The sequence below is a fragment of the Pseudorasbora parva genome, chromosome 10, assembly GCF_024679245.1.
Source record: "Pseudorasbora parva isolate DD20220531a chromosome 10, ASM2467924v1, whole genome shotgun sequence".
Taxonomy (NCBI): domain Eukaryota; kingdom Metazoa; phylum Chordata; class Actinopteri; order Cypriniformes; family Gobionidae; genus Pseudorasbora; species Pseudorasbora parva.
This window is the reverse complement of record NC_090181.1, coordinates 29,560,061-29,584,793: the sequence shown is the minus strand read 5'-3', so window position 1 is coordinate 29,584,793 and position 24,733 is coordinate 29,560,061. Positions and strand designations below refer to the sequence as shown.

General features: G+C 36.6%; 2 protein-coding genes across 4 annotated transcripts in view; one reads left to right on the top strand and one right to left on the bottom strand.

Moving 5' to 3' along the window:
* The first annotated feature begins 2,171 nt into the window (after positions 1 to 2,171).
* Positions 2,172 to 5,849, top strand: LOC137091407 (cardiac phospholamban-like). The gene is made up of 2 exons (XM_067455795.1): positions 2,172 to 2,290; positions 4,976 to 5,849. The coding sequence occupies exon 2, from the start codon at positions 5,059 to 5,061 to the stop codon at positions 5,215 to 5,217; it is 159 nt and encodes a 52-aa protein (XP_067311896.1). The 5' UTR covers positions 2,172 to 2,290; positions 4,976 to 5,058; the 3' UTR covers positions 5,218 to 5,849.
* Positions 5,850 to 6,712: 863 nt separating this feature from the next.
* The window catches only part of fam184aa (family with sequence similarity 184 member Aa), a 45,466-nt gene continuing 27,445 nt past the window's right edge, over positions 6,713 to 24,733 (bottom strand). Inside the window, exons 11-18 of one of the 3 annotated variants that reach the window (XM_067455791.1) lie at positions 23,221 to 23,374; positions 22,731 to 22,858; positions 21,146 to 21,330; positions 17,756 to 17,902; positions 14,166 to 14,283; positions 13,872 to 13,976; positions 10,683 to 10,882; positions 6,713 to 7,035 (exon numbers count right to left, since the gene is read on the bottom strand). In XM_067455791.1, coding sequence (XP_067311892.1) covers positions 6,954 to 7,035; positions 10,683 to 10,882; positions 13,872 to 13,976; positions 14,166 to 14,283; positions 17,756 to 17,902; positions 21,146 to 21,330; positions 22,731 to 22,858; positions 23,221 to 23,374 — 1,119 coding nt within the window. In that variant the 3' untranslated portion in view covers positions 6,713 to 6,953. Of the gene's footprint in view, positions 7,036 to 10,682; positions 10,883 to 13,871; positions 14,012 to 14,165; positions 14,284 to 17,755; positions 17,903 to 21,145; positions 21,331 to 22,730; positions 22,859 to 23,220; positions 23,375 to 24,733 lie in introns of those variants that run through there. The other 2 variants (XM_067455792.1, XM_067455793.1) reach the window with 2 other exon arrangements.

Genomic DNA, 24,733 nt, shown 5'->3' with positions numbered 1-24,733 from the left:
CCCTGCAATGCGACGCCAGGCAAGTGTTTTTTTTTGCTAGTTTCAGCCTGATGCAGTTATCATTTTCACGTCCAGCGCACACTTTTTTTAAATGGCATTTGCGCCCAATCGGTTTGCCCATGACCGTGCTGGTCTGAAAACGAGGTGTGTTCAGGCGCATTGTTGATGCGTTGCTATTTTAAAGCTGCAGTCTGTAACTTTTTGTGCTCTAGCGGTTAATAAACAGAACTGCATGCGTTTTGCGGAAGAACATTGCAGCCGGAGCTACTTCTCTTTGTTTATGTCTATGGCGAGTCACTCAGGGACCGTGCTCCTCCGCTGCGTTACCTACTACCAGTCTGGCCTGAAATAGTCCCAATATAAACACTTATTATAAGTGTACCATAATGATTCAGGGTAAGACAAAAGCATGGTTTGGAAAATTGATTCATGTTGTACATTCTCATTATATCATTTTTGTAAATCTTGAACACAAAAAAAGTTACGGACAGCAGCTTTAAGTGAACTAAAATCCAATACGCAAAACATATTAAATGGTCTAAAGTCAATGCCACAATATTTCTTTGTTATTTAAAGAGTGCGTTATGTGCATCTAAGCGGGAGCACAACGTGTGTACACACACTGCTTATTACACACAGGGATGCGCAGCAGCACACAAACATTTTTAAATATTAAAAATAAAAGGATTCAGTCAGTCTTTCAGCTCACAAATTCCACCATGTAAATAGCAAATCCACCAAGAGCAAGTGGCTTTTAAAGGGAATGGGAGATGAGACTGTTTTATCGCACGTTATGCCCAATACACACCCTGTTACTCATTAAGAGACTCTTAGAAGAAAAGGTTATATCGGTGCTACTTATTTGGAACCCCTAAAAGGGTTCTATATAGAAGTGATTGAGTATTTAGTTGAGTATACTCTAAAGAACCTTTTATGCTAAAAAGGTTCTATAATGACAAGAAAAAACCCTTTTGGCACTTAAAAAGGGTTCTATATAGAACACTACAAAAAATGAATTTCTTATTTAGTATTTTTGTCCTGTTTCTAGTCTAAATATCTAAAAATTCTTACATTAAGCAACAAGTAATAGACAAGTAAAAATGATTGTCTTGTTTTGGGGAAAAATAACTAAAAATTAAGAGAGTTTTTGCTTAAAATAAGCAAAATAATCTGCCAATGGCGTAAGAAAAATAATGTTGTTTTAAGATTATTTTACTTACCCCACTGGCAGATTATTTTGCTTATTTTAAGCAAAAACTCTCTTAATTTTGATTTATTTTTCCCCAAAACAAGACAATTACTTTTGCTTGTCTAGTAAATACTTCTTGTTTTAAGAATTTTTAGATGTTTGGACTAGAAAAAAGACAAAAATACTAAGTAAGAAGAGCATTTTTTGCAGTGAACCTTTCAGGGGTTCCAAATACGTAGTGCTGATAGAACCTTTTAAGGTTCTATATAGAACCTTTGCTTCTAAGAGTGTAGGAATAGCCCTATTAGACTCGCTGACCATTTTTCGTTAAACCAGCAAAAATGGATTCGGGCACAGCCTGTTGTGATAGGTACCGCTTGCACTTCAGGACCGATGTCCATTAACGCATCTGAATTTCAGCTCTGGATGCTTTGTCAGCACTTGATACACAGTGATAAAAACAATGCCGTTTGGTTTTACAGATGGTGTTGGATTCACCAATTCCAGCGCAAGTCCTCCTCCATTTCTCCAAGTCCTCCAGATCTTTAAAACTGTGTGTACATTTTACATTGACAAACAACTATATTAGACATTGCATAAAAGTGAATATTTAAATAATAGGGGCACTTGTACATTTGTAATTTGGCTAAAATAATTAATGATATTTATCTTCTTATGCACAGTGATAATACTTAAAATTACATTTGTATTCATATTGTCATATTTGGATTGTTTTGTTAATAGATTTTTGTTTCATAGCAAAATCTAAAAGACCTGCTCTATCACTCTATTTACTATAAACTAGAGTTCGGAAGGATAATGATCCAGCATTGACTTCCTTCATCAGTCGTGTGTCATCACAACAAACACCGGATGGAGGAGTCAATACAAACAGGCCCGTCCTGTGATCTTGAGATGGGGATGTGCTCCCTTTGCATCTACCGCCCTCCCGTTTGTTTTCCCCACCCCTTTCAGTTCCTCCTATAAACTTAGTAGCGTGTCCTGGGAGCCTGTGTGTCGACATCCAACATTTCCCTGCTGGTTCACACTTTTCCTTATATTTGAAAAGGACTGCTTCTTTCTTGGGCTGCCATTTAACGGGTAAGAAAAAGACTTCATCAAGTAAATATTCCCTTGAACTGAATTATCACAGCTAAAATAATCTTAAAATTAATGCGCTATAATATTCAAATATTAAGATTCTTAAGATTTGCTAGTCATTGCATGTGGTTTACGTCAGAAAATAATGGAAGAAAAGAAAAATGTAAACGTAGATGCTGGAGGATATAGAGGATGAGCTGTCCAACAATGATCTGACAAAACATTTGCATCCTGCACTGAAATATAACTTTCATAAAATTTGTTTCCATGCAAATCAGTAAACAGAAAACAGTCGGTCAAAGTCAAACAGTAATTTGATGAAGAAGAACTGTAATATACGGCCTTAAAAATAAAGGTTCCTCAAGGTTTTTTTTTGCAGCAATGCCATAGAAGAAACATTTTTGGCTCTCCAAAGAAGCAGGAATATTTTTAATTAATGCGAAGAACATTTTAATAATCAAAAGTTTTTTTTTCACTATTAAGAACCTTTTGTGGAATGGAAAGGTTCCATGGCTGTAAAACTTTTAGGTTCGCAGGAATAAAAATGTGCATTGATGATATTCTATTCATTTTACTGCACAACCAGTACAATAGACTTTTGTATAGTCTTTTGAAATTAAATAAAAGGTAAATCTAGTGGCTTTTTATTCGACTTCAATGCAGTCAGATCACAGATGCTAGTGTTTACTTTAAGGCTAAGCGGTTATAATAGTCACAGGATCACAGGACTGGAATGCAAGGCCTCCTCTGATAAATACTGGCTTTTGGTGCCTTTCAATTGAGATCAAATTTATAAGTCCTGACTTACCACCCACTCTGCTTTTGTGCCATATTTTTATTTTTGTCATCTAGCTGATGTTTGTTCATCCAACACAAAAGTCTAGTCAAGGGCTGCAGTTGAGGACTCAGTGGTGGTCCCTGTGATTCTAGTTACAGCACTATGATATACTGAAATTTCCCATTTGAAATGCTCTTTTCCTTAGGCTGGAAAAGCAAGATAGAGAAACAGATAACGAAAGACACAACCTCGTCTTTTTAATGGTCAATTAACTTTAGTTAGTAGGACTGTTGTTCCTGGAAAATGATTCAGGACTGTCTGCTTGGAATATAATCAACCCGTACATCAGCTTCAGTAAATGAGAACGAGCATCCAAAAGAACGTACCAACAATCAATGGTTGACTGTAGAAGTCTACCATTGATTGATTAGATTTAAAGAAGTGTTGACATTTAAAGTGAGGCTATTGGCAAAAGTCCAGAGCATTTGCAGTTTGGAATTATTGAGCAACTATCTGGAGACAGTTGATAAGAGCATAGCGTTTGCTGTTAGACAAGTGGCTGTCAATGACAAACGCATGTCCTTCACAGCTTTTAACATGAGTGCCCTAAAGAGGGTGTAACAGCAGTGAATAGGACTTTGAGTGCTGCTACAGAGTGCTCATGCTAATCAGATCCCTTTGGCAAATATGCAAGAGACAAATGCATATGAATAATAACAGTTACATAATCTAATTGTAAGCTTCTTGTTGTTATTATTATTAAAGAATAATTAGCACTGAGTGTTATCTATGTGATTTTTAATTTCCTTTGATATATCTGTCGATCAATAACATTAACCCCGATCATACATGAATTATTAAATTAGGAAAGAAAAGAAAAATTGCTTTATGTTTTGAAGAAATAAATACAGTGTACAGTATATGTGCTTATTTAGTTTTTTTGATTATAATTAAATAAATCAATTATATAATAATATATGATAATATTATATTATACACTGTATATATATATATATATATATATATATATATATATATATATATATATATATATATATATATATATATATATATATATATATATATATATATATATATATATATATATATGAATTATATAAATAAAGTATAAATAAAAAAATAAATATATTATAATTTAATAAAGATTAATTTTAACAATAATTAAATTTGATAAATTAGTGCAGTCAAACGATTAATCCAAAATAAAAGTTTGCATAATATGTGTGTACTGTGTATAATTATGTATATATAAATACACACACATGTATATATTGAAGAAAAATGTTACATTTATATATATATATATATATATATATATATATATATATATATGTGTGTGTGTGTGTGTGTGTGTGTGTGTGTGTATTCAGATATACATAATTATATACAGTACACACACATATTATGTATGTATGTGTGTGTGCTTTGGTCCTGTTTTTGATAAATAAACATATAAATATTATAATACCTCCAAATATTTAAATACCTCCAAAAAAGAACATTTATTTTGTATGCTTAATTTTAAATAAAAACAATTTCCCCCCTATATTTCCCCAAAAGTATGTATTTAAAAAAGTTGCACATAATAATTATAGATATCTCAGTGGTACTTGATGCATTACTTTTATCAGGCATTTAGATTTTATGTTGTCATAAACAAGAGGACAGTGATATAGAATTACGATGAGGATGTAACATCATAACCTGAAAGGTTAAAAAGCTTGTGATGTCCACTGAGCGTCATGCATCAGAGGGTTAAATAAAGACTGGGCCTCCCACATCAGAACACAGATAATAGACCAATCGCCTGTTATAATTTTATTTGGAAAACTTTTTTTTAGAATTTTAAAATTTTTAAAATAGAATTTCTTTCTTTTCCCATAAAGCACCAAAAGAACTCCACAGCACCACCGTCTCCATCCATCTTTCTTCCACTAGTCTTTCCTCTCAGCCCTCAGAAGCCATCAGGATGGAGAGGGTGCAGCACATGACACGGTCAGCGATTCGGAGGGCGTCCAACATCGAAGTGAACCCGCAGACCAAGCGCAACCTACAAGATCTCATCATCAACTTCTCCCTCATCCTCATCTGCCTGCTGCTCATCTACATTATCGTCTTGCTCATGTGACACCAAAAGATGACAACCGGCCAATCACAAGTCGTGCTGTACAAGATCTTGAGACGATTTTAGGGAAAATGTCCTACCGATGATGATAATGCAATGCATGTCAATATCCTCAAATGATATAAGGGTGGCACTGTTAATTTCCCCTTTCGTTAATGTGTTGCATTCTTCCTACAACAATAAGCATATTTGACCAATACAAAACTGTATGTTATGGTAAATTCAGACTGATGTTTTGTATATGAATGTAGACCTCCCATAAGGAAGCATTCATCTGAACTGTTCAAAAAGACAAAGAATTAACATCAAAATGGCTGTAATTACTGGCTAAAGTTGTTCCCAATGGTGGACTACAAACCAGACACTGAGAAAAGCAACTCCTCAATCATTAATGTAAATATGCTTACGAAAGTAACATTTTCGTAATTATTGTGTTGAAATGCAAAATGTATAAACCAGTCCCAGAAATCATATATTATTCACAGAGGAAGAGAGCATGTTGGCACGAATTACACTTAAACGCTTTGTCTGTTTACACTTCCTGTGAACATGATCTAAAAGAGAGAAAGCTAAAATGGGTCATTTAGAAATGTTTTTAAATGTGGACAACTAATAAAGAGAATGTTTGTTTTAAATGTTCTAGCTGACTGAATTTTTTAAACAAAAGCTGCAAGAAATAAGCCATGAGCAGATCCTGTTCAAGTCACTAAAAGTTCAGTGGAAAACCATAAAAAGTACCGTAAAAAGTAGGCTATTTAAAGTGCATTTAAAAGGATAGTTAACTTTAATTAAATCTTCATACTCTCCCTCCTTACAGACATGTGACTTGAGTAAATTACTTGAGACAAAAAAATTGGAATTACCAAGTATAACCTAAAAAAGTATGTCAGTCATACATTAATGTTAATGATAAGCATTTCAATAAAAATAGCATTTATTTTTCTGTATAAATAGCATCTATATATTTATGTTAGTAAGTGGTGTTTAAAATTGCTCTGTGCATAATGAGCAGGTGAGTTTATAGTGAGATGTGTTGCAGACTGGTTGTTATGGGCCGCTTTGTGCCAGAAAGTCCAGGGCCACTTTTGTGCCCCAGTTTGCCCCTGTGCACTTGGATGGGTGAAATGCAGAGCACAAATTCCGAGTATAGGACACCCTACTTAGCTATGCGTCATGTCACTTTTTTCCATGTTAAAACACAGGCGAAGAAGAAGAAGAAACAACAGATAAAAGCATCACTTTTGCACATTGTAGTCTTTAACAAAAAGGATTTTCTCAGCTTTTTTAGCAACCCCCTACCGTATAACAGCGAAAACAAGCGTGTCATAAATCACGGAAAATTTTGCGAATGGCGGGGAAAGAGTTAAAAGACATGCAGTCCTGTTACCATGCTGGTAAAGTATATATTTATAGATACTGGTTTGTGTTTTTTTAATTATCTTTTCTTTTTCACTGGATGGTTTGTTCTTTCGCAACAAGACAGTATAATACAAATATATAAGTGTCTGTGCAATTTATTTCAAAACTGGCAAGACATTGGTATTCCAACAGTTTCAGTCCATCCAGAAAAGACATATTTATGAATAGTTTATGAAATGAATGTGCATCTCATTTTAAATCAAGTATATGCCCATATCAAAAGGGAAAATAACAAACTCACAGTGAGATATCAAGAACAGACGAATGGACTATTGAAAACTGCAGTTTCACATGCTCTTCAGTTGAGTGTCTTGAAAATTTTAAAAGGAGAAGTACTGTGAAAATAGCTCTTGTGGTTGCTGTTCTTTTGGTGCTACAGTTGAATCCTCAGTCTTACGAGGGCTGCACAAAACACAGAGAAGGCAAACACAACCAGTTACACTGCAGCAACAATAAAGGAAAGTGAATTTGCAAATCCTAATCAAACATTTCCACATTGAGTTACTACTTTATTGCATGACGATACAATCTAAGAGAAGCTATACTTGTGTACAGTGGCCGCAAAACGTATGTGGCTACTTAAGCCACACTTTGAATGGCATTGCGAAAGATTTGTATTAAAGAATGACACAGCAAGCACACTTTTCAAACAAAACATTTTTACAAAATGTAGGGTTTAAATGATGAATCAACAAATTTAGAGTAAATGTTTGGATTTTTGTTCTCTGTGGGAAGGGGATGCTTTTCAGAGGCTCATTCCCAATTTACAAAAATATATTCTAAGAATGTTTTGCTAACGTTTAGCCTAGAAATCTAGACGCACCCTAGCGGCAACAAATCTAATCTGCCGCGAGTGTCGTCTAGCAACTCTTAATACACTTCTGAGCTGTAAACGCCAAACTCTGGTCGGGCCAATCACATCGTGTATAGATAGGGTGGGCGGGGCTTAACATAATGACGGCTGAGTTGCGCTTGCGTGCTTCTAGTAAACACAGAAGCTGGTGAACCGCGGTCTTTCGAATCAGCTTTGACCGCAACTCTGGAAGACTTGGAGTTAAGCTTTTCTCTGAGAAAAGAACAAAGAACGGCACTGAAGTCATTCTTAAAAAGGGAAGATGTGTTCGGAGTTTTGCCGACCGGATACGGCAAAAGTTCAATTTGTCAACGAGCTCCGTTTCACCTTCGTTGCTCTGGTTGGTTGTAGCGCTATCCAATTGCATGCACGTCGTGCAGAGGGAGTTTGAAAGACAACCGTTTATCCCTCGGATTGAGCCCTGTCTATGGTGAGTTTCCAGACCAAACATCTTGATGTGGGTCTGGCTTGTCAGGCTAGCTAACGTTCCCATTAAGATATGAAAACATTATTTCTGAATCTTCAAAATGTCCAGTATTTTAAATGTATTTATTGTTTCGGTTATACAAAAGTTAAGGGATTACATTATGGGAAACATTATGGGAATGTTACTTTTAAATGTTCTCTGAACGTTGTGAAGTAGTAACCTTTTAAAAAAAAAGTAAAAAATGGACGTCCAACTAAAACATTTCAGAAAAACAATTCCATGAACAATGTATAAATTACATTTTTGTGCTAACATTTTGAGAACATTAAAGAACAGATAACATTAAAGGAACATTCTATTAATGTTACTGAAAGAATGTTTCTTCATAACTTTGAGAGAACCTTGACAGAATGTTTGCCAAAGTTCTGAGAACGTTTCCTGTTAAGGGGTTAGTTCACCCAAAAATGAAAATTCTCTCATTAATTACTTACCCTAATGTCGTTCGACACCGTAAGTCCTCCGTTCATCTTCGGAAAAGAAGGCCTGTCTGAGCTATCGGATTACAACAAAGATATCTTCATTTGTGTTCCGAAGATGAACGGGTGTCGAACGACATGAGGGTAAGTAATTAATGACAGGATTTTCATTTTTGGGTGAACCAACCAACTGGGTTTCATATGAAAGTGAAGTTCGTTGACAAAGTCATGTAATGGTCAAATAAAACATTGGAGTGTCTATTTACACCATGTGCAACTAGCGTGCCTTGTTGGCAAGTGCTATTTGCACTTGCTCAACCTAACAATATCTGGTTGATCCAAACAAGACAAAAAAACAGCTCATTTCAATGTCTTCAGTGGCATAGTCAGCATAGCGTAAGACTCGTGAAACAAGGTTGACACGATCAAGCCGAGTTCGAATCTGCCTTTTGCCGAGCTGCTTGTTGCCCTTTCCCCCATCACATATCACATCAGAAAGGCATGTTCTTAAAGTGGAAATAATTTGCCTTACGAAATGTTTAATATTAATTAATATAAATTAATATTTATTAGGTAGGATTAGTGGTAGGTATATGGAAGGCTTTATTGTCCCATTAAGGCTGCATCCATTTATTAATTATAATAAATATAATAATTTACACTATGTTATTATCGCATTCTGTTAATTTACAACAATACTGAGGTGCAAATACAAACCCGATTCCAAAAAAGTTGGAACACTGTACAAATTGTGAAAAAAAAGTAAAAAAAGTAATAATTCACAAATCTCAAACTTAAATTTTATTCACAATAGAATATAGAAAACATATCAAATGTTGAAAGTGAGACATTTTGAAATGTCATGCCAAATATTGGCTCATTTTGGATTTCATGAGACAATCGGGTTTGTAGTATGTATCTGTCAAAATAAAGTATAAATAGCATCTAATTACTATTTACACATATTGCAAAGAACTGCTACTTTTACATGGTGTAAATAAAATGTCACTTTTTTAAATTAGTATGATATTTCACTTAGTAAACAGCATTTATTGATAAGAAAATATGTATTTTTCACTTAGTGTAAATAGAATCTAGTTGCTATTTACACTTGGTGTAAACAGCATCTATTGCCGCCACATTTGCACTTAGTGCAAATAGCCGCTGGCATAAAACATTTAGCCATTTATGATCATGAGATCCTGAGGAATTATTTTTGAAAATGGAGACATCTTCATAGCCCCACACAAAATAAGACACAAATAGGCCATATTAAATACATTCATTAAAATCCCCTTAACTTTTGTTTAAAATTGCACAAGCTTTTTCAGAATTAAAAAAAAAGTCTACTCTCATTCAGACATTTAAAAGAATGGCAATACATTAAATTCTTACAAGAGTCTAAATACTTTTTGTGGCCACTGTACATGTGTATTTACATTATTTCCATATAGTAATCACTACTATAGTCAAGCAACCTTTGCTTTTTGGGTGACATCAAGAATAAACCTAAAATTTGACATCTGTAACTACCACAGCACACAGTGCAGATTCTCTTGACCAATAGAAAACTGCCCTCCTTGTTCAAGTCTCAAATGAATCAGAGGGGCCATGCTGAACTATTTCCTTTTAAATGATAAATAAAATATGCCCCTCTACCAGAAACAGTCTAATATAATCTCCCATCTCACAGCTGTGTACTGTACAACATGTTCGATGCCTGATTTTCACGTGGACAGAAATACCAGGAAGAGCTGATCATTTGAATAGCTCATTTAAAAACCACAAAACAACAAAATGCATGAAATGTGAAGGACAGAGTACAGCTAATGGGCGAAGCCATACTCGTGACTGCTATGTGATGATGTGATGACATCAACCGCATGCTCGCGTTGGCATTCCAATGCCATTGTGTGATCACACACAGTTTACGTGAACTTTCAGTCCGATTTGTGATGACAATCTTGTCGAACTTGACACAATAAGGACATTGAAACAGAATTGCGACGCACAATTTATCATGCACATCAAAGTAGCATAAAATACAAACATTTTAAACGTGTGCCTTTCACCGGCAAGATGCATTAAAGAGTGAGATGAGCATACCCACAATTCACTCTGGACACAAATGGCCGTGTTCTCGTATCAAAACGTCTAATCAACAGACAGACTGACGGTTTTTCTACCATTACTGCAGTACAGGACTGAGACCGTGTGATCCGACCAATGGCAAGACAGTTCTGTGTTTTAAGCATGTCTCTTGTGAGGACAAGGACATCTCGGACAATCTCACCTCCGGGTGGAGTCAGCCTGAGGCGGAGGGGTTGGAGGGGGCTGAGGTTTGTTAGACCTGAGCTCATGGTGGTGAATGGGGGAGTTGGGGACAGACTCTAGGCAAGCAGGCGGAACGGAGCCGCCCGCCATCCCTTCTGCCGCAACAACGCTTAGGTTCGGAGAGCTGGCGAAACTGTTCGCAGGTTTTCTACTCTTAAGCTACATTAAAAGGACACACACAGAAAGGGATTGTGGGAAGTCGGAGGTGATGGCGAACTGTAGCTTCAAGCTAAATGATGACAAGGTAATGAACGTCATTTTGAAAGTGGACAGGGAACAGAAATGACAGATTATAGCCCTGTTACAAAACCTTTTGTCCCACCTGGACAGCATTTAAAGGAATCACAGGTGCAGCAAAACGTAAGTTAACTACTTTAGCTCAACTTTGACATTAAATTGATCAGTTTAGGAAGTTTAACTGTTGGACTTTGGCTATAGTACCAAGGTCATGGATTTGATTCTCAGAAAACACAAATTGCTCAAATGTGTCAAAAGTAAAAATTGTGAATTAGGTGAAATAAATGCTTATTATAAATACACTTATGTTTTTTTTAAATACAAAAAGTGTTAATAAAAAAATAGAACAAAATAGGTTTATGTAATTTAAATCCACAACTGTTTTCAACATTGATAATTAGATGTTTCTTGAGCAGTAATTCTGCATATTAGAATGATTTCTGAATGACACTGAAGACTGGAATAATGATGCTGAAAACATTCCAGGATTTTTCTCCATATAGTGGACTCAAACGGGAACCAACGGGTTGAAGGTTCAAATTTCAATGCAGCTTCAAAGGGTGCACCATCCCAGCCAAGGAATACAGGTCTTGTCTTTCAAAACGATCAGTCATCCGAAAAATAAGTATATATTTATAACTACACATGCTCGTCCTGCTCTGGGATGCGCCACACATTACATAATAACGTTGGAGAGATCACAAATGACGTAGGCATGTAGGGCAAGGAACTCCATCACATTTTTTCCTCCAACTTTAAAATTGTCCAACATCCAACTGACTGGCACTAAAAAAGCGTCAGCACATTACTCCTGTGCTAGCCTCTCTCCACTGGGTGCCGGTTAGGTCCCGGATTGCTCCTCGACTCTGGAACAGTCTCCCTTTTAATATTAGCTCTTCCCCCTCTGTTGCCACTTTTAAATTATCTTTAAAAACTCATTTATAATCTTAATGTTTTTTTTACTGATTGTGTATATGTTTTCTTATGTTACCTCAATTGGTAATGTAATTCTCTTTTTCTTGTACTGCACTTTGGTTGTTTTAAAATGTGCTTTATAAATCATTTTATCAATTTAATAAATATTTTTGTAAAAGGCGAATGTGTTCAAATATGGTGCTGACACCCAGTCTCGAGTCTGTACACTGTGCACAGTATCAACTTGGAGCCGGAGTCTGTGCATTAGTGAGCACAAAATGGACCCGCGATATCAAGCATAGACAGTAAAAGAAATGGACACAGCAACCCCATAGACTTCAATGGTGAAAAGTGAAGTCAGTTAGAAGCACTCACTTCCTGATGGCTGAGCGTACTGCGCAGCCTTAGACTGAGCTTGACGACGTAGATGTGACGTGAGCAACCTGTCTGACAGCTTAAAATTGTCTCGTTGCTTTTGGCTCACTATGGGCTTCTCCTCATTCTTCCCCCTTGACCTTATCGGACTTTATGTCTCTATGTCCCCCGACTGCCTCATAGACAGTAAAAGATTGCCTGTGAGCGTCTCTTTCTGTCTATATGGTAATTTCTCTACTGTGCGACGGAGTCACGTTGGTTATGGTGCAATCGTTAGCCTATTTTTACAAAAACAGCTTCTACAGGGCGATAGTGTAAGATACAAGGTAAGTTTATACATTGTCGTGTTTCTTTAGAAATAAACAATGGACAAATGGAGTCTTTAAACGCCTCAGATGTAAAGTTATTCACTGTCAAAGTGACACCAAAATGAATGGGGTTAATGGTATGCTAACAGCAGGTGATGGCTTGGTTAGCAATGCAACTCCCTATGGATGTAACGCTTTCCTGGGGCTGGATTATGGATTACCCTCTTGATATCAAGATCGCACCCCCACCTTATCATTTTTGCCTAAAATGACAAAATGTTTTATTTAAAGTGTAATTTGTTTAGTTTGTCTGTCCTATTACATTACATGTGGGCCTTTACTGCATCCAGTCACCTGTGGGCGATCGAGACGGTTTGGCTTCACTTTTCAGGACTCATGTGGCACGTTTGGTTTTTGCATGTACCCCTTTTAAACACTTGGTCGGTACTTCCACCTACGCGTGACCTTTCCAACATGATTATGTAATGCGTGCCGCATTGCAGAGCATTTGTGGTTAAAAAGTATATCAATTAAAAACATTTTTAGTAAATGACCAATCGTTTCAAATTCTATCGTATTCCTTGACTCGGATCGTGTAGACCCTTTGACGCTGCATTGATGGACCTTCAACCTGTTGAAGTCCACTATAGAGAAAAATCCTGTAATGTTTCCATTTCATTTCGACTGAAGATAGAAAGACATGAACATCTTGGATGACAAAGGGGTAAATACATATCAATAAATGGTCAATAAAATGGTAATTCTGAAGTGAACTAATCCTTTAACAACATGCTCAATGTCAATTGGGAAGATGCTAATGCAATCTTTTCTCTAGGTTTTATATAGACTTCCTGTGTTGAACAATATTTGTGTGCTGTGAAGATTTGTAGAGTGTTCTGAATGGGTCATTTTTAGGGTTAAAATGGATGCTGCTTATATAGGAAGCACATTAGATTTTGGAACAGAGCTTATGACTTGGAAAGCAGGGTAGAAATTGATGTTTGAACATGGATATAAGACACAGACCATGACAACCGCACACACACAACTAATGCAACAGAAAGAAAAGGTTAGACCAACTAAAAGAACAGTAGCTGTAAATAGTCTCTGCAGAAATTCCCATTCCAGAGATACCTCTGTAAAATACACTTCCCATACGGCAAAAACCTTTGAAGTATTCTTTTATTATATTCATAGATTCCATGAACTTTATAGATGTAGTGCTTTTAAAAAGGTTTATGGGTTTTTTTAACTATCAGGTCAAATCCAGTTTATGTGGTACTCTTTTATCAGTGTGCCTGTATCTCTCTAACCTTTATAAGGGGGTTTATAACCCCGACATTGGGATTGGTGTTGAACACCTTGTTGAAGCCAGGCTCTCGATTCACCAGCTCCAGTTGATAAAACTTCTTGTCATCCTGGAACAAAGGAGGCACAGTCAGACCGAAAGGCCCTGTGCAGAAAAATCAATGAACTAATATTGACTTTTTTCTGAAGATATGTAATTCTTTGGGACAAAAAAACAAACAAAAAAACATATGAAGTAGTACAGATATCACTTTTAATGTGGTGCTGTACCTCGTCGGCCCATTGCTGTGCACACTTACCACAAGCTTCTTGACCAGGGCTTCTCTCTCGGACACCATCTCTCTGAGATCAGCTATCACCTGGAGGTCCTCCGGTCGACTTTCTCTATTCCTGAACTTCTCCTCCGTGCCTTCCAACCTGCTCACCACACACACCCAAAAATACATTAAAATATGTTTGTTTATGTAACATATGTCTATACAGTAGTAAAACATGGCTCTGTCATAAAATCAAGCAAGCTGCCATCTAAGCCAAAATGTGTAGGCACTTCTGGCCCCTTCCATGCTGAAAAAATTTAGTCAGTGTGCAAGCCCCTTTAGGTAGAAACACATAATCAGTATAAATACATTTTGCATTCAAGAAGTTTTGGGGGAAAATTCCATCTAATTAAACATTTCACCTAATATTTTATACGTTACAGTGAGGCGAAAAAGAACGTAATCAGCCACCAATTGTGCAAGTTCTCCTATTTAGAAAGATGAGAGAGGCATGTAATTTTCAACATAAGTACACTACAACTATGAGAGACAGAATGAGAAATAAATCCAGAAAAATAAAATAAAAATAAAAATCCCATTGTCTGATTTTGAAAGAATTTATTTGCAAATTATGGTGGAACATAAGTATTTAGTCAATAACAAAAGTTCATCTCAATACTTCTTATATACCTTTTGTTGGCAATGATAGAGGTCAAACGTTTTCTGTAGGTCACCACAAAGTTTTTACACACGGTTGCTGGTAGTTTGGTCCATTCCTCCATGCACATCTCCTCTAGAGATCTGTCGCTGGGCAACACAGATTTTCAACTTCCTCCAAAGATTTTTTTTTATGGGTTTGAGATCTGGAGACTGGCTAGGCCACTCCAGGAACTCAAAATGCTTCTTATGAAGCCAATACTTCGTTGTCCGGGTGGTGTCTTTGGGATCATGTCATGCTGAAAGACCCAGCCACGTTTCCTCTTCAATGCCCTTGCTGATGGAAGGAGATTTTTACTCAGAATCTCACAATACATGACCCCATTCATTCTTTCCTTTACACAGATCAGTGCTCCTGGTCCCTTTGCAGAAAAACAGCCCCAAAGCCTGATTTTAGTCCCTGGCAGCGTAGTGTGTTACTGATGGTAGCCTTTGTCACTTTGGTTCCAGCTCTCTGCAGGTCATTCACTAGGCCCCCCGTGTGGTTCTGGGATTTTTGCTCACCGTTCTTGTGATCATTTTGACCCCACGGGGTGAGATCTTACGTGGAGCCCCAGATCAAGGGAGATTATCAGTGGTCTTGTATGTCTTCCATTTTCTAATAATTGCTCCCACATTTAATTTCTTCACAACAAGCTGCTTACCTATTATAGATTCAGTCTTCCCAGCCTGGTGCAGGTCTACAATATTGTTTCTGGTGTCCTTTGACAGCTCTTTGATCTTGGCCATAGTGGAATTTGGAGTCTGACTGTTTGAGGTTGTGGACAGGTGTCTTTTATACTGATAACGATTTCAAACAGGTGCCATTAATACAGGTAACGAGTTGAGGACAGAGGCGCCTGTTAAGGCGGGCGTACACTGTGCGAATTCGGACACTCGGAAGGTCGTGAGATATTGCAGACGCTACGAGTCATTTAATTTGATCATCGCATCAAATCAGCTGGTACACGGCACGATTGTTTGCACCGCGAGCCGGTCGCGATCACACGAGTTTTCGTGTAACACAGACAACGGAGCTTTCAATGTTGCTGCTATAGCTTCAGATACAAAAAATAAATAAAAAAGGTGTGCAAATGATTTGTTTAAAAGAGAACGGTAGTAGCCATTCCTTTTAACCGAAACAACCAGAGGGAGAGAGAAGAGTGCACGTGAGAGAAAGTGTGTGTGTGTGTGTGTGTGTGTGTGTGTATACAGTATGTGGCAGCCACTGAGCTAATAATGGTCATAAAGATTGAGCGTATGTGACGTGCTTGTGCATGATTTGGCAATAGGGGACAGCCATATGCTGGTAAAAATCAGGCCGACTCCCCGAACTTTTTAAACATGTTTAAAAATGATCGTAAGGTCGGGAGGTGCTCTTAACGTGCTCGGCTCGTCTCGTATTTCCTCTCACACGGTGCGAGCCGCGACCATACGAGCATCCACGATGTCCACGCGATTTCTCCCGAGAAAAAAAAAATCGTCTGCGAGTTCGTACGACAGCAAAAATCGCACCGTGTACGCCCGCCTTTAAAGAAAAAGTTTACAGGTCAGTGAGGGCCAGAAATCTTGCTTTTTTGTAGGTGACCAAATACTTACTTTCCAGCATAATTTGCAAATAAATTCTTTAAAAAAATCAGACAATGTGATTTTCTGGATATACAGCAGTGTACCTATGATAAAAAAAAATTACAGGCCTCTCTCATCCCTTGTAAGTGGGAGAACTTGCACAATTCGTGGCTGACTAAATACTTTTTTGCCCCATTTGCAGCTGCATGCACATTGTGGTGGCAGAAAAACAGTGGTAACAAGTGGAGGAAAATGTGCTAAATCCACAGAATAATAAAGTCAGAATAAGAATGTCTTCTTGTGCCTTTGGATGTCAGAAACTGGATGCAAAAAATTATAGAATACTATCTTCCTATTTATAGAATACCATCATCGCAGATGTAAACAATAGATCTAAATAATATTCACATATGCAGTGCATAGTGGCATAATAGCTTTACAGTTACAGCATAATATAATATTTAAACATATGTTTTTTATAGGTAACATTTTAATAATTTTAGGCCTATCTCACAATTCTGACTTTTTAATTGCAATGGCGAGTTGATCTCACAATTCGGCTGAGGGGGAAAATACAGAATATCAAGTTTACATTCTGGTATTTCTTCTTAGAATTGGGAAATATACACTCAGAAATGCAAGAAAAATGTATAAAAACTTTGAAATATAAGCTCGAAATTAAGCTTTTGTAGTATTCTTGCATTTTGCCACGAACCAATCACATGCCAGCGGCAACGCATGCTGTGTTCTTATTGGCTATAGCACTTGCCAGTGCAGTTTATGTAAAGTAGCCACAGAGAGTAGTTGTGTGTTTGCTGCCGGAGAGTTACTGAACACTTATGTCATGGAGGTAAAACAAGTTTAATAAATCCTCATTATAAACGTACACTCTGCATGCACCCAGAGTCTCCTTGTACACTTTATCAGTCATAAACACAACAGCTTTTACTGTTTTATTACGTGGCTTCTGCAGAACTGTCAGTTTCTGTCACCAGGGAGGCTCTGCCCACAATACACATTATTGATGTTTGCAAACACCCAAATTTGCCTAATTTGATCTAATTCTAATCAATGTGTGATTTGCCATTAGCATGCTTAGAAGATAAGTATCAACAATACTTAAACTTAATATGTAGAGCGCTGAAGTGATCTCACGAGAAGCAATTACGTTTGAAATACCATTTTAGCCTTAGAAGACCTACAATGTAATATACAGTAAGGCAGCTCGCTTGGATTTGGAACACAGCTAATGTGATTCATATATCTGTCTTCACTTCTGAAATATTCACAAGGATATTACATTAAAATGTGTTTTGATATTCAATTCAATTTGATATTCAATCTGTAACTGAGATAAAGGGACTCACAGAATCTGCAGAGCAGAGATCTTGTCTTTTAGCAGCTCCTGAGCTTTGTTAAAATCTGACAGCATGATCTGGGTCTCTCTGTTATGAGAAGCGTTCAGCTCGTCAATCTCCCTCTCGAGTCGTTTAGAGAGATCCTGTTCGTGAGCCCTACGTAAAAACAAAACCCTTAAACATTTGCACAACGGTGTAATATATATACATATACACACACACACACACACACACACACACACACACACACACACACACACACACACACACACACACACACACACACACACACACACACACACACACACACACACACACACACACACACACACACACACACACACACACACACACACACACACACACACACACACTTAAAAATATAGGTCCTTTATTGCTATCTATGGATCCACAAAGAACCTTTAACATCCATTCCAACTTTAAAAAAGGTTCTTTTTAGTAAAGTATTAAAATGTTTTAAGAACTGAAAGGTTACAAATACGTTCAAATTTATTTTGCTCTATCTGAGGCCCACAAACTCCATAATTTATTAGAAAAAATTTCCTGATTTTCCCCAAAGAACATAATCTATTTTCATGTGCCAGAAATTAGATCCTCATTTTAATGAAACCAAAGGAAATGTGTTTGTTTATATCTGCTAGACACCTCCACTGACCTTGATACAGTCAGAAACAGAAGAATGCAGCTGATGGTATCAAGAGAAGAGAACTCTGCCTGAAGGCTTTCGGCTTCTGCGTGGAAAACAGCTCCATCTGATTTCTTCTCATATTAAATTTAGTTTCTGCCTCAGCTAGGCTGACCTTTAGGATTTTATAATTTAATAGCTCATGAAAGCCCAAAAAGATTCTGTACACGCAGAAGATTTCTGTTGCTCAATTTTGTATTAAATTAGTCTATCAATAAAACTGGGATAACGGTAATGTTCACCGTTTGTACTCTAACCTTAACATGAAAGTATTACTGTGAGCACCGCAATTTCCTGTTTCTTTATGTTTCTGGCCTTTTTTGTAATTTTATTGGCAGAGAAAGGGAAAGTGTAAAGGGAAAGTGTAAGTCCTGAGATGAAGAAGGAAAAACGTCTTAAAGGTTCTAATTAACAAAAAGGTATATATACAACAAACCTGACAAAGGAACAGAACACCAAGAGGAACTTAAATAAACAGTGATGATGAACCAACTACAGACACGTGTGCATGATAATGGATGTCCATAGTAACAAATGACTGGCGGGAAACTAGAACAAAGGAAACATGTAACTGAAGAGAAACAAACTAAAAGTCCATGAAAACTAAACTAAATGTGACAAGAAAGGAAAGACAACTCCATATGGAAATAAGAGGAATTGGATCAGGGGCTGGTTTCACAAAAAATAAAAGAAGGAGCAATGAGAGTAAAGGACAAAAGAAAATCCAGGCCTGGTCCTCTCACATCCTTCACTGCCGTTGCACTTCCTTTTATGCATCCGAGCTCCTCCGTGAGACACGAGGCTCGTGCCGTTTTCTGTTTTTAACAGTTTTTAAGTCTGGATCCCATGAATTAAGGACAAAGCTTTTTTTTCCACTTTAAAAGTTTTATTAACTTTTTAAAATAGATTTAATGAAATGTAATAGCCTCATGAAAGATAGATATCAGTGTCTTACTTAAATGATGTGTTAACTCTTGAAAAATATGATTGTTCAACCCAAAAATGTGATCATTTACTCACCCTAATATCATTCCAAACCTAAATGAATTTATTTCTGTGTAGCATAAAATAAAATAATTTGAGTCTGTTTTTTGTTCATACAATATTCAAATGGTAGCCTAACCAAAATGGCTTGGTTGCCAACATTCTTCAAAACCTCTTCTTTTGTGTTTCACAGAAGTCATAAAGGTTGGGAATGACACGAGAGTGAGTAAATGATGACAGCATTTAAAAGAAGTAAATTTACTTTACTGCATCCTAGCTCAAAATCATCAGTGCTTTACTGCCAAGGGCATTTCCGGGTGACAACAAAGCAATATTAAGTTTATCTGCATTTGCAGCAAATTCGATAATATCTATCATTATTTGTCCTTGTCCTAGTTTTATTTATATACTCCAATTTAAGGCCCCAACCCCAGCAAAAACATTTGGGCCGGATGTGCTGGGTATGCCAGAGCCGAATGTTAGCCCCAGTCCAGCCCTGCTAACAAGGCTCAAAATAGCCTCACACTAACACAGTAGCATAATGAGGGTCCCTACATGCAAACTGAAGGATAGAGAACGTTGTAAGTGTACAAACAGTTTAATAAGAAGATGCTTTATAAACAGTACATTACGCAGTTACGAACAGGTGCCATCTTGGAAACCACAAGTCAAACCACAAGTCTCGACAAGTCAAACCACAAACACTGTGCTAAGTGATGAACTGTGACTTGGAATCTCATATGGGCCATTGTTTCCGGAAGAAAGCACTGAATGCAACAGAGAAAATAAATAAATAAAAATGAAAATGTCCATGTAATTAGATTTCACAAACTTAATTCCTATCGACCAGCTCACTTAGAACAGCGTTCGTCGCTCGACTAGTCGAGACTGTTTTCCAAGATGGCGCCTGACCGTCTTTATAAAGTATCTTTTTGTTAAACTGTTTGTACACTTACAAAGTTCTCAATCCTTCGGTTTGCATGTAGGGACCCTCATTATGCTACTGTGTTAGTGTGAGGCTATTTTGAGCCTTGTTAGTGGTATTAACTAGTTATTTAATTTCACTTACCCTTTGCCCCATAGACAAGTGCTATAAGCTAATCTGTTTTTAGAGATAAAACTCTTTAAAATTCGATTTTCATGAAAACGCATCCCAGAGGACAAGCTACTCGGTAACCATCTGTTAATTACCCCTAGGTTCATTTCTCACCGGAGTTGTCCTTTAAATGTTACTACAAATACGGAGCCTTTTCAGATTTTCCATCGCAAAATTCTCTCCATATTTTGATTCTTTGCAGTCTTTAGCAGATCACAGGAAACCAAAAGTAAAACACTCCCGCTAAATGTTTACTCTTTGAATTCTTGCATCCGGTAACAATACAGGTCGACATTATTATGAAAAGTTTGCCAAGCAGTATTTCCTACTAAAGAAAGGTTGACTTTGGTCAAGCATGTCAACAACAGACTTAGTTTTTGGGAATTCAAAATATTCTTACATTTAATTTGATTTATTTATTAGTAGTTTAATAAATAAGATGAAAAAGTAGTGAAGAAGAATTTTATTCACATAAATGTTTCATGAATCCGGCCTCCGAATGTGACGTGGGAACTACAGTCCTCTGAATAAGTGCCAGAGTATGTCCATTTCCAGGAAGTTTAAACAGCCACATAAAAGGATAAGATATCCTCACAAGGTGAAAAGTTGGTACCTGATCTGCAGATTGGCCTCACTGCGCACCCGCAGAACTTCTTTCCCTTTGAGCTCCAGCTCCTTGGTCAGGGTGTTGATGGTCTCATTGAGAGAGTGGATTTCATGGTCCAGATCGGCGATCCGGTTCCTTCTGCAGCTCACCTCCTGCTTTAGGTCAGATATACGCTCTAGAAGGTCGTGTTCCTGGAGAGGCAATCCACAAAATCCAAAAGAGCAGATAGACTTTAACAGATGGATGACTGTGAGCCTAAACATAGAAGCAAATGCAATGTAGCAAAAGGTTTTTTTAATAAATTCATTCATTGGAATGATTCTCTTAAAAAAGCATTAGAAGATTTGTGCCAGACCCAGGGGGGTTTCAAAATATGCATATAGGTCACACAAAAATAGCTTCAATTGTGCTGAAGTATTAGCTGAAGTGAAACGAACATGAGAGTGAGACTATGAGTGTGTATTAGAGAGACAGACAGGGAGGGAGATTATAAATCAAATATGAAAATGGGAGAGGGGTGCAAGTCACGGTAAGAGCTCTCCAATAATTCAGAATTCAGTACCTCATACTTTATTCATTGTGGTTATTCTTCACATTTCTGTAAAGTGCAGCTTAGCTTAGAGGCAATTTATAACGGCCTGGCACCCATTTCAAGCCTCTCTATTGTTAGAAACTATAACTATGTTAAGAAACCAATGTGGCATTGTGTTTATAAAGACAAGTAGCAAATTCCTGGCCCTTTTGGAATGGCTCCGTTTATTTTTTATTACTATTGATCATATTAAAAAGATAGTTTATGAAAAAGATGAAAATTATGTCATCATTTATTCACCCTCATTTAATTTCAAACCTGTAAGACATTCCTTCTTCTGTGGAACATAAAAAGAAAATATTCTGAAGAACACTGCGATCCAAACAGCCTTAGACCCAGTGACTTTCAATGTATGGACAAAAACACCTTTTTCAAAATATGTTCCAAAGGAATAAGAAAGTCATACAGATTTGAAACCAAACGGAAGAGGTCTAAACAAAACACTAACTGTAAACAATGCTATTTTAGTATTATTTCAATACTATTATACCATTAAATAATATTATGAATTAGCCTTAATTTTTATATTTTTAGATTAATTTTAAATTTTTGATTTCAGTTTCTACTTTAACAGTTTTTATCTAGTATTTACATCTTTAAATTATTTCAGATCTATCAAAATGTTCTTTTTTCTCCATAGTTTTAGTTAACAATAACAACACTGACTATATCAGACATGAATGATCTCTCAAATATTCTATATCTGTAGGCAGAAATCCCACAGATATGCACAATACATTAAAATATTCTATTTATTAGATTCCATTAAAATACTTTACTACTGAAAATTGAAGATGATGCATTTCATGCGTGGCTGTCAGTGTAGTTTTGCTCAGGTTTAAATGTTCTTATCTGCAAGGCATGAGATGTCAGAGGTACTCGTAAGAGAAAAACGTCTTACTAAATGCCCATAGAGAAACCAGATGCAAGTGTAAGACTGATCAAAAATAAATCAAAATATCTTTCTCCTTTTTGGAATGAATCAAGAATGATGCTCACATGTTCTTTGCAGCGCTCAATAGTGTCATCCAGCTCTCGTTTGGCGGCATTGTTATCCTTCAAGTGGACTTGTCTCAGGTGTTCGATGGCAGTGGCGTGGAGATGATTGAGCTCTGACCGCAGGGAAGCTAAAAGAAAACCCAGTATGAAACCAAATTGTCCATTTACACAGTTGTTTGCTTGCATTTGGAGCCTACTAAGAGCCTGATGTGATGTAATGGCTGTGGGGTGGTGAGCAAAAGGTTGTAGGTTCAGACCCCTACAGTGAGTGATCCATGAGCTAGTATAATCATACCCTTGAGCAAACAGATTTCCTCTGTAATAACTGCTCTGTAAGTCGCTTTAGGATATAAACGGCTGTGAAAATGACTATTTACTTTCATGATAACAGTGCATGTGAATATACTACAAGACTTTAATGACCCCATAAAAGGCATTAATCTTGTAGGCTGGTGTGTGGTGATGTAGTTAATATAAGCGCATGACTCACCCAGCATGGCTTTGCCTTCATCCTCCAGCTCAAAGCGCAGCGTCTGCAGCTCCTGGTCCGACTGCTGCCGAAGGATTTCCAGGGTCTGTCTGTGGGCTTCTCTCAAAGCGTGCAATTCTTCTCTCTGTTCCTGCTTTAGACGTTCCTCGAGGTCCTACACAAATGCACATGTACAGACAAGAGGAAAATAAAGATTTAAAAATCACGAATCACACATGCCATGCATAAAACAAAAGACCACACAAATGCCACATGATTCGTCAATGAGAAAACTAGATTTGAATTTAATGAAAGAAATAGCAAGAGTTTGCACGAAATTAAGAGCCGTGTTAAAGCTTTAGGTAAGCTTAGGTTTTTGAAATGCCGCTTTGCCAGTCATCACATTTTGAGCTTAAATTTTTCCCTGCGTATGATTAAAATGTTTTTGAAAGATGTATCTTATGCTCAGAAGGACTGCATTTATTAGCTCTAAAATACAGTAAAATAATGTCATTTATTCCTCTGATGGCTAAGCTGAATTTTCAGCATCATTACTCCAGTCTTTAGTGTCACATGATCCTTCAGAAATCATTCTAATATGATGATTTGCTGCTCAAGAAACATTTCTTATGAATATTAATTTTGAAAACAGTTGATTAATATTTTTCAGGAAACTGATTTTCTTCAGGATTATTTGATTAAAGTTCAAATGAACAGCATTTATTTGAAAACAATTTTTTTTGTAACAATATAAATGTATTTAATGTCAAATTTTATCTAATCAATAAATTCCTTGCTGAATCAGTAAAAAAATTAAAAAGTTGATTTCTTTCTTTCAAAAAACTGACTTTTGAACTGTCATGAACACAAGTAGGAAAGAAAAGACCAATCACAAGTGTGCAAATGAATGTCAAAATGAACACCAATCAGAGTTAAGAATGTCATGATGACATCACAGTTGTTACATCAACATTCTATCAATGTAAGGCAAATATACATTTTCATGATTTAATTTCTGAAAATATTAAGATTGAAATATAAAAACAAAGGAGTAATAATCGTAATTAGGAAAGTCTGATATTTTTAGAGACAGTGTTAACTGTAAAGCATTACAAATATTGTTGTCTAATATATTCCAAATAATATTTTAATAATTGCTTTTGTTAATTATTTAATTCAATTTAAACATGTTATCTGTATAATATTATTCTTACTACAACTCTTTCACACAACATAAATAGAGTAGCCTATATTTACAGATGACTTTATATTTTAGGAAGCAGATCATCATCATATTCATTTCAGGGAAGCCTTAATATCAAACAGTTAAAAAAACCCTGCATTAATCCACTTGGACTGAATTCATTGGATACATTTAGGAAGAAGAAAAAGATTTAATAGGATTTTCAATACAGTGGGTTAGTTAGCAATTAGATGATGCCATACAGTATCATCTAATTACAGAATCATCCAGTTTTACGTTTGACACTCTGCCATTTTATGGATAGTTTCTTTATCCTGCTGCTTCCTTGCC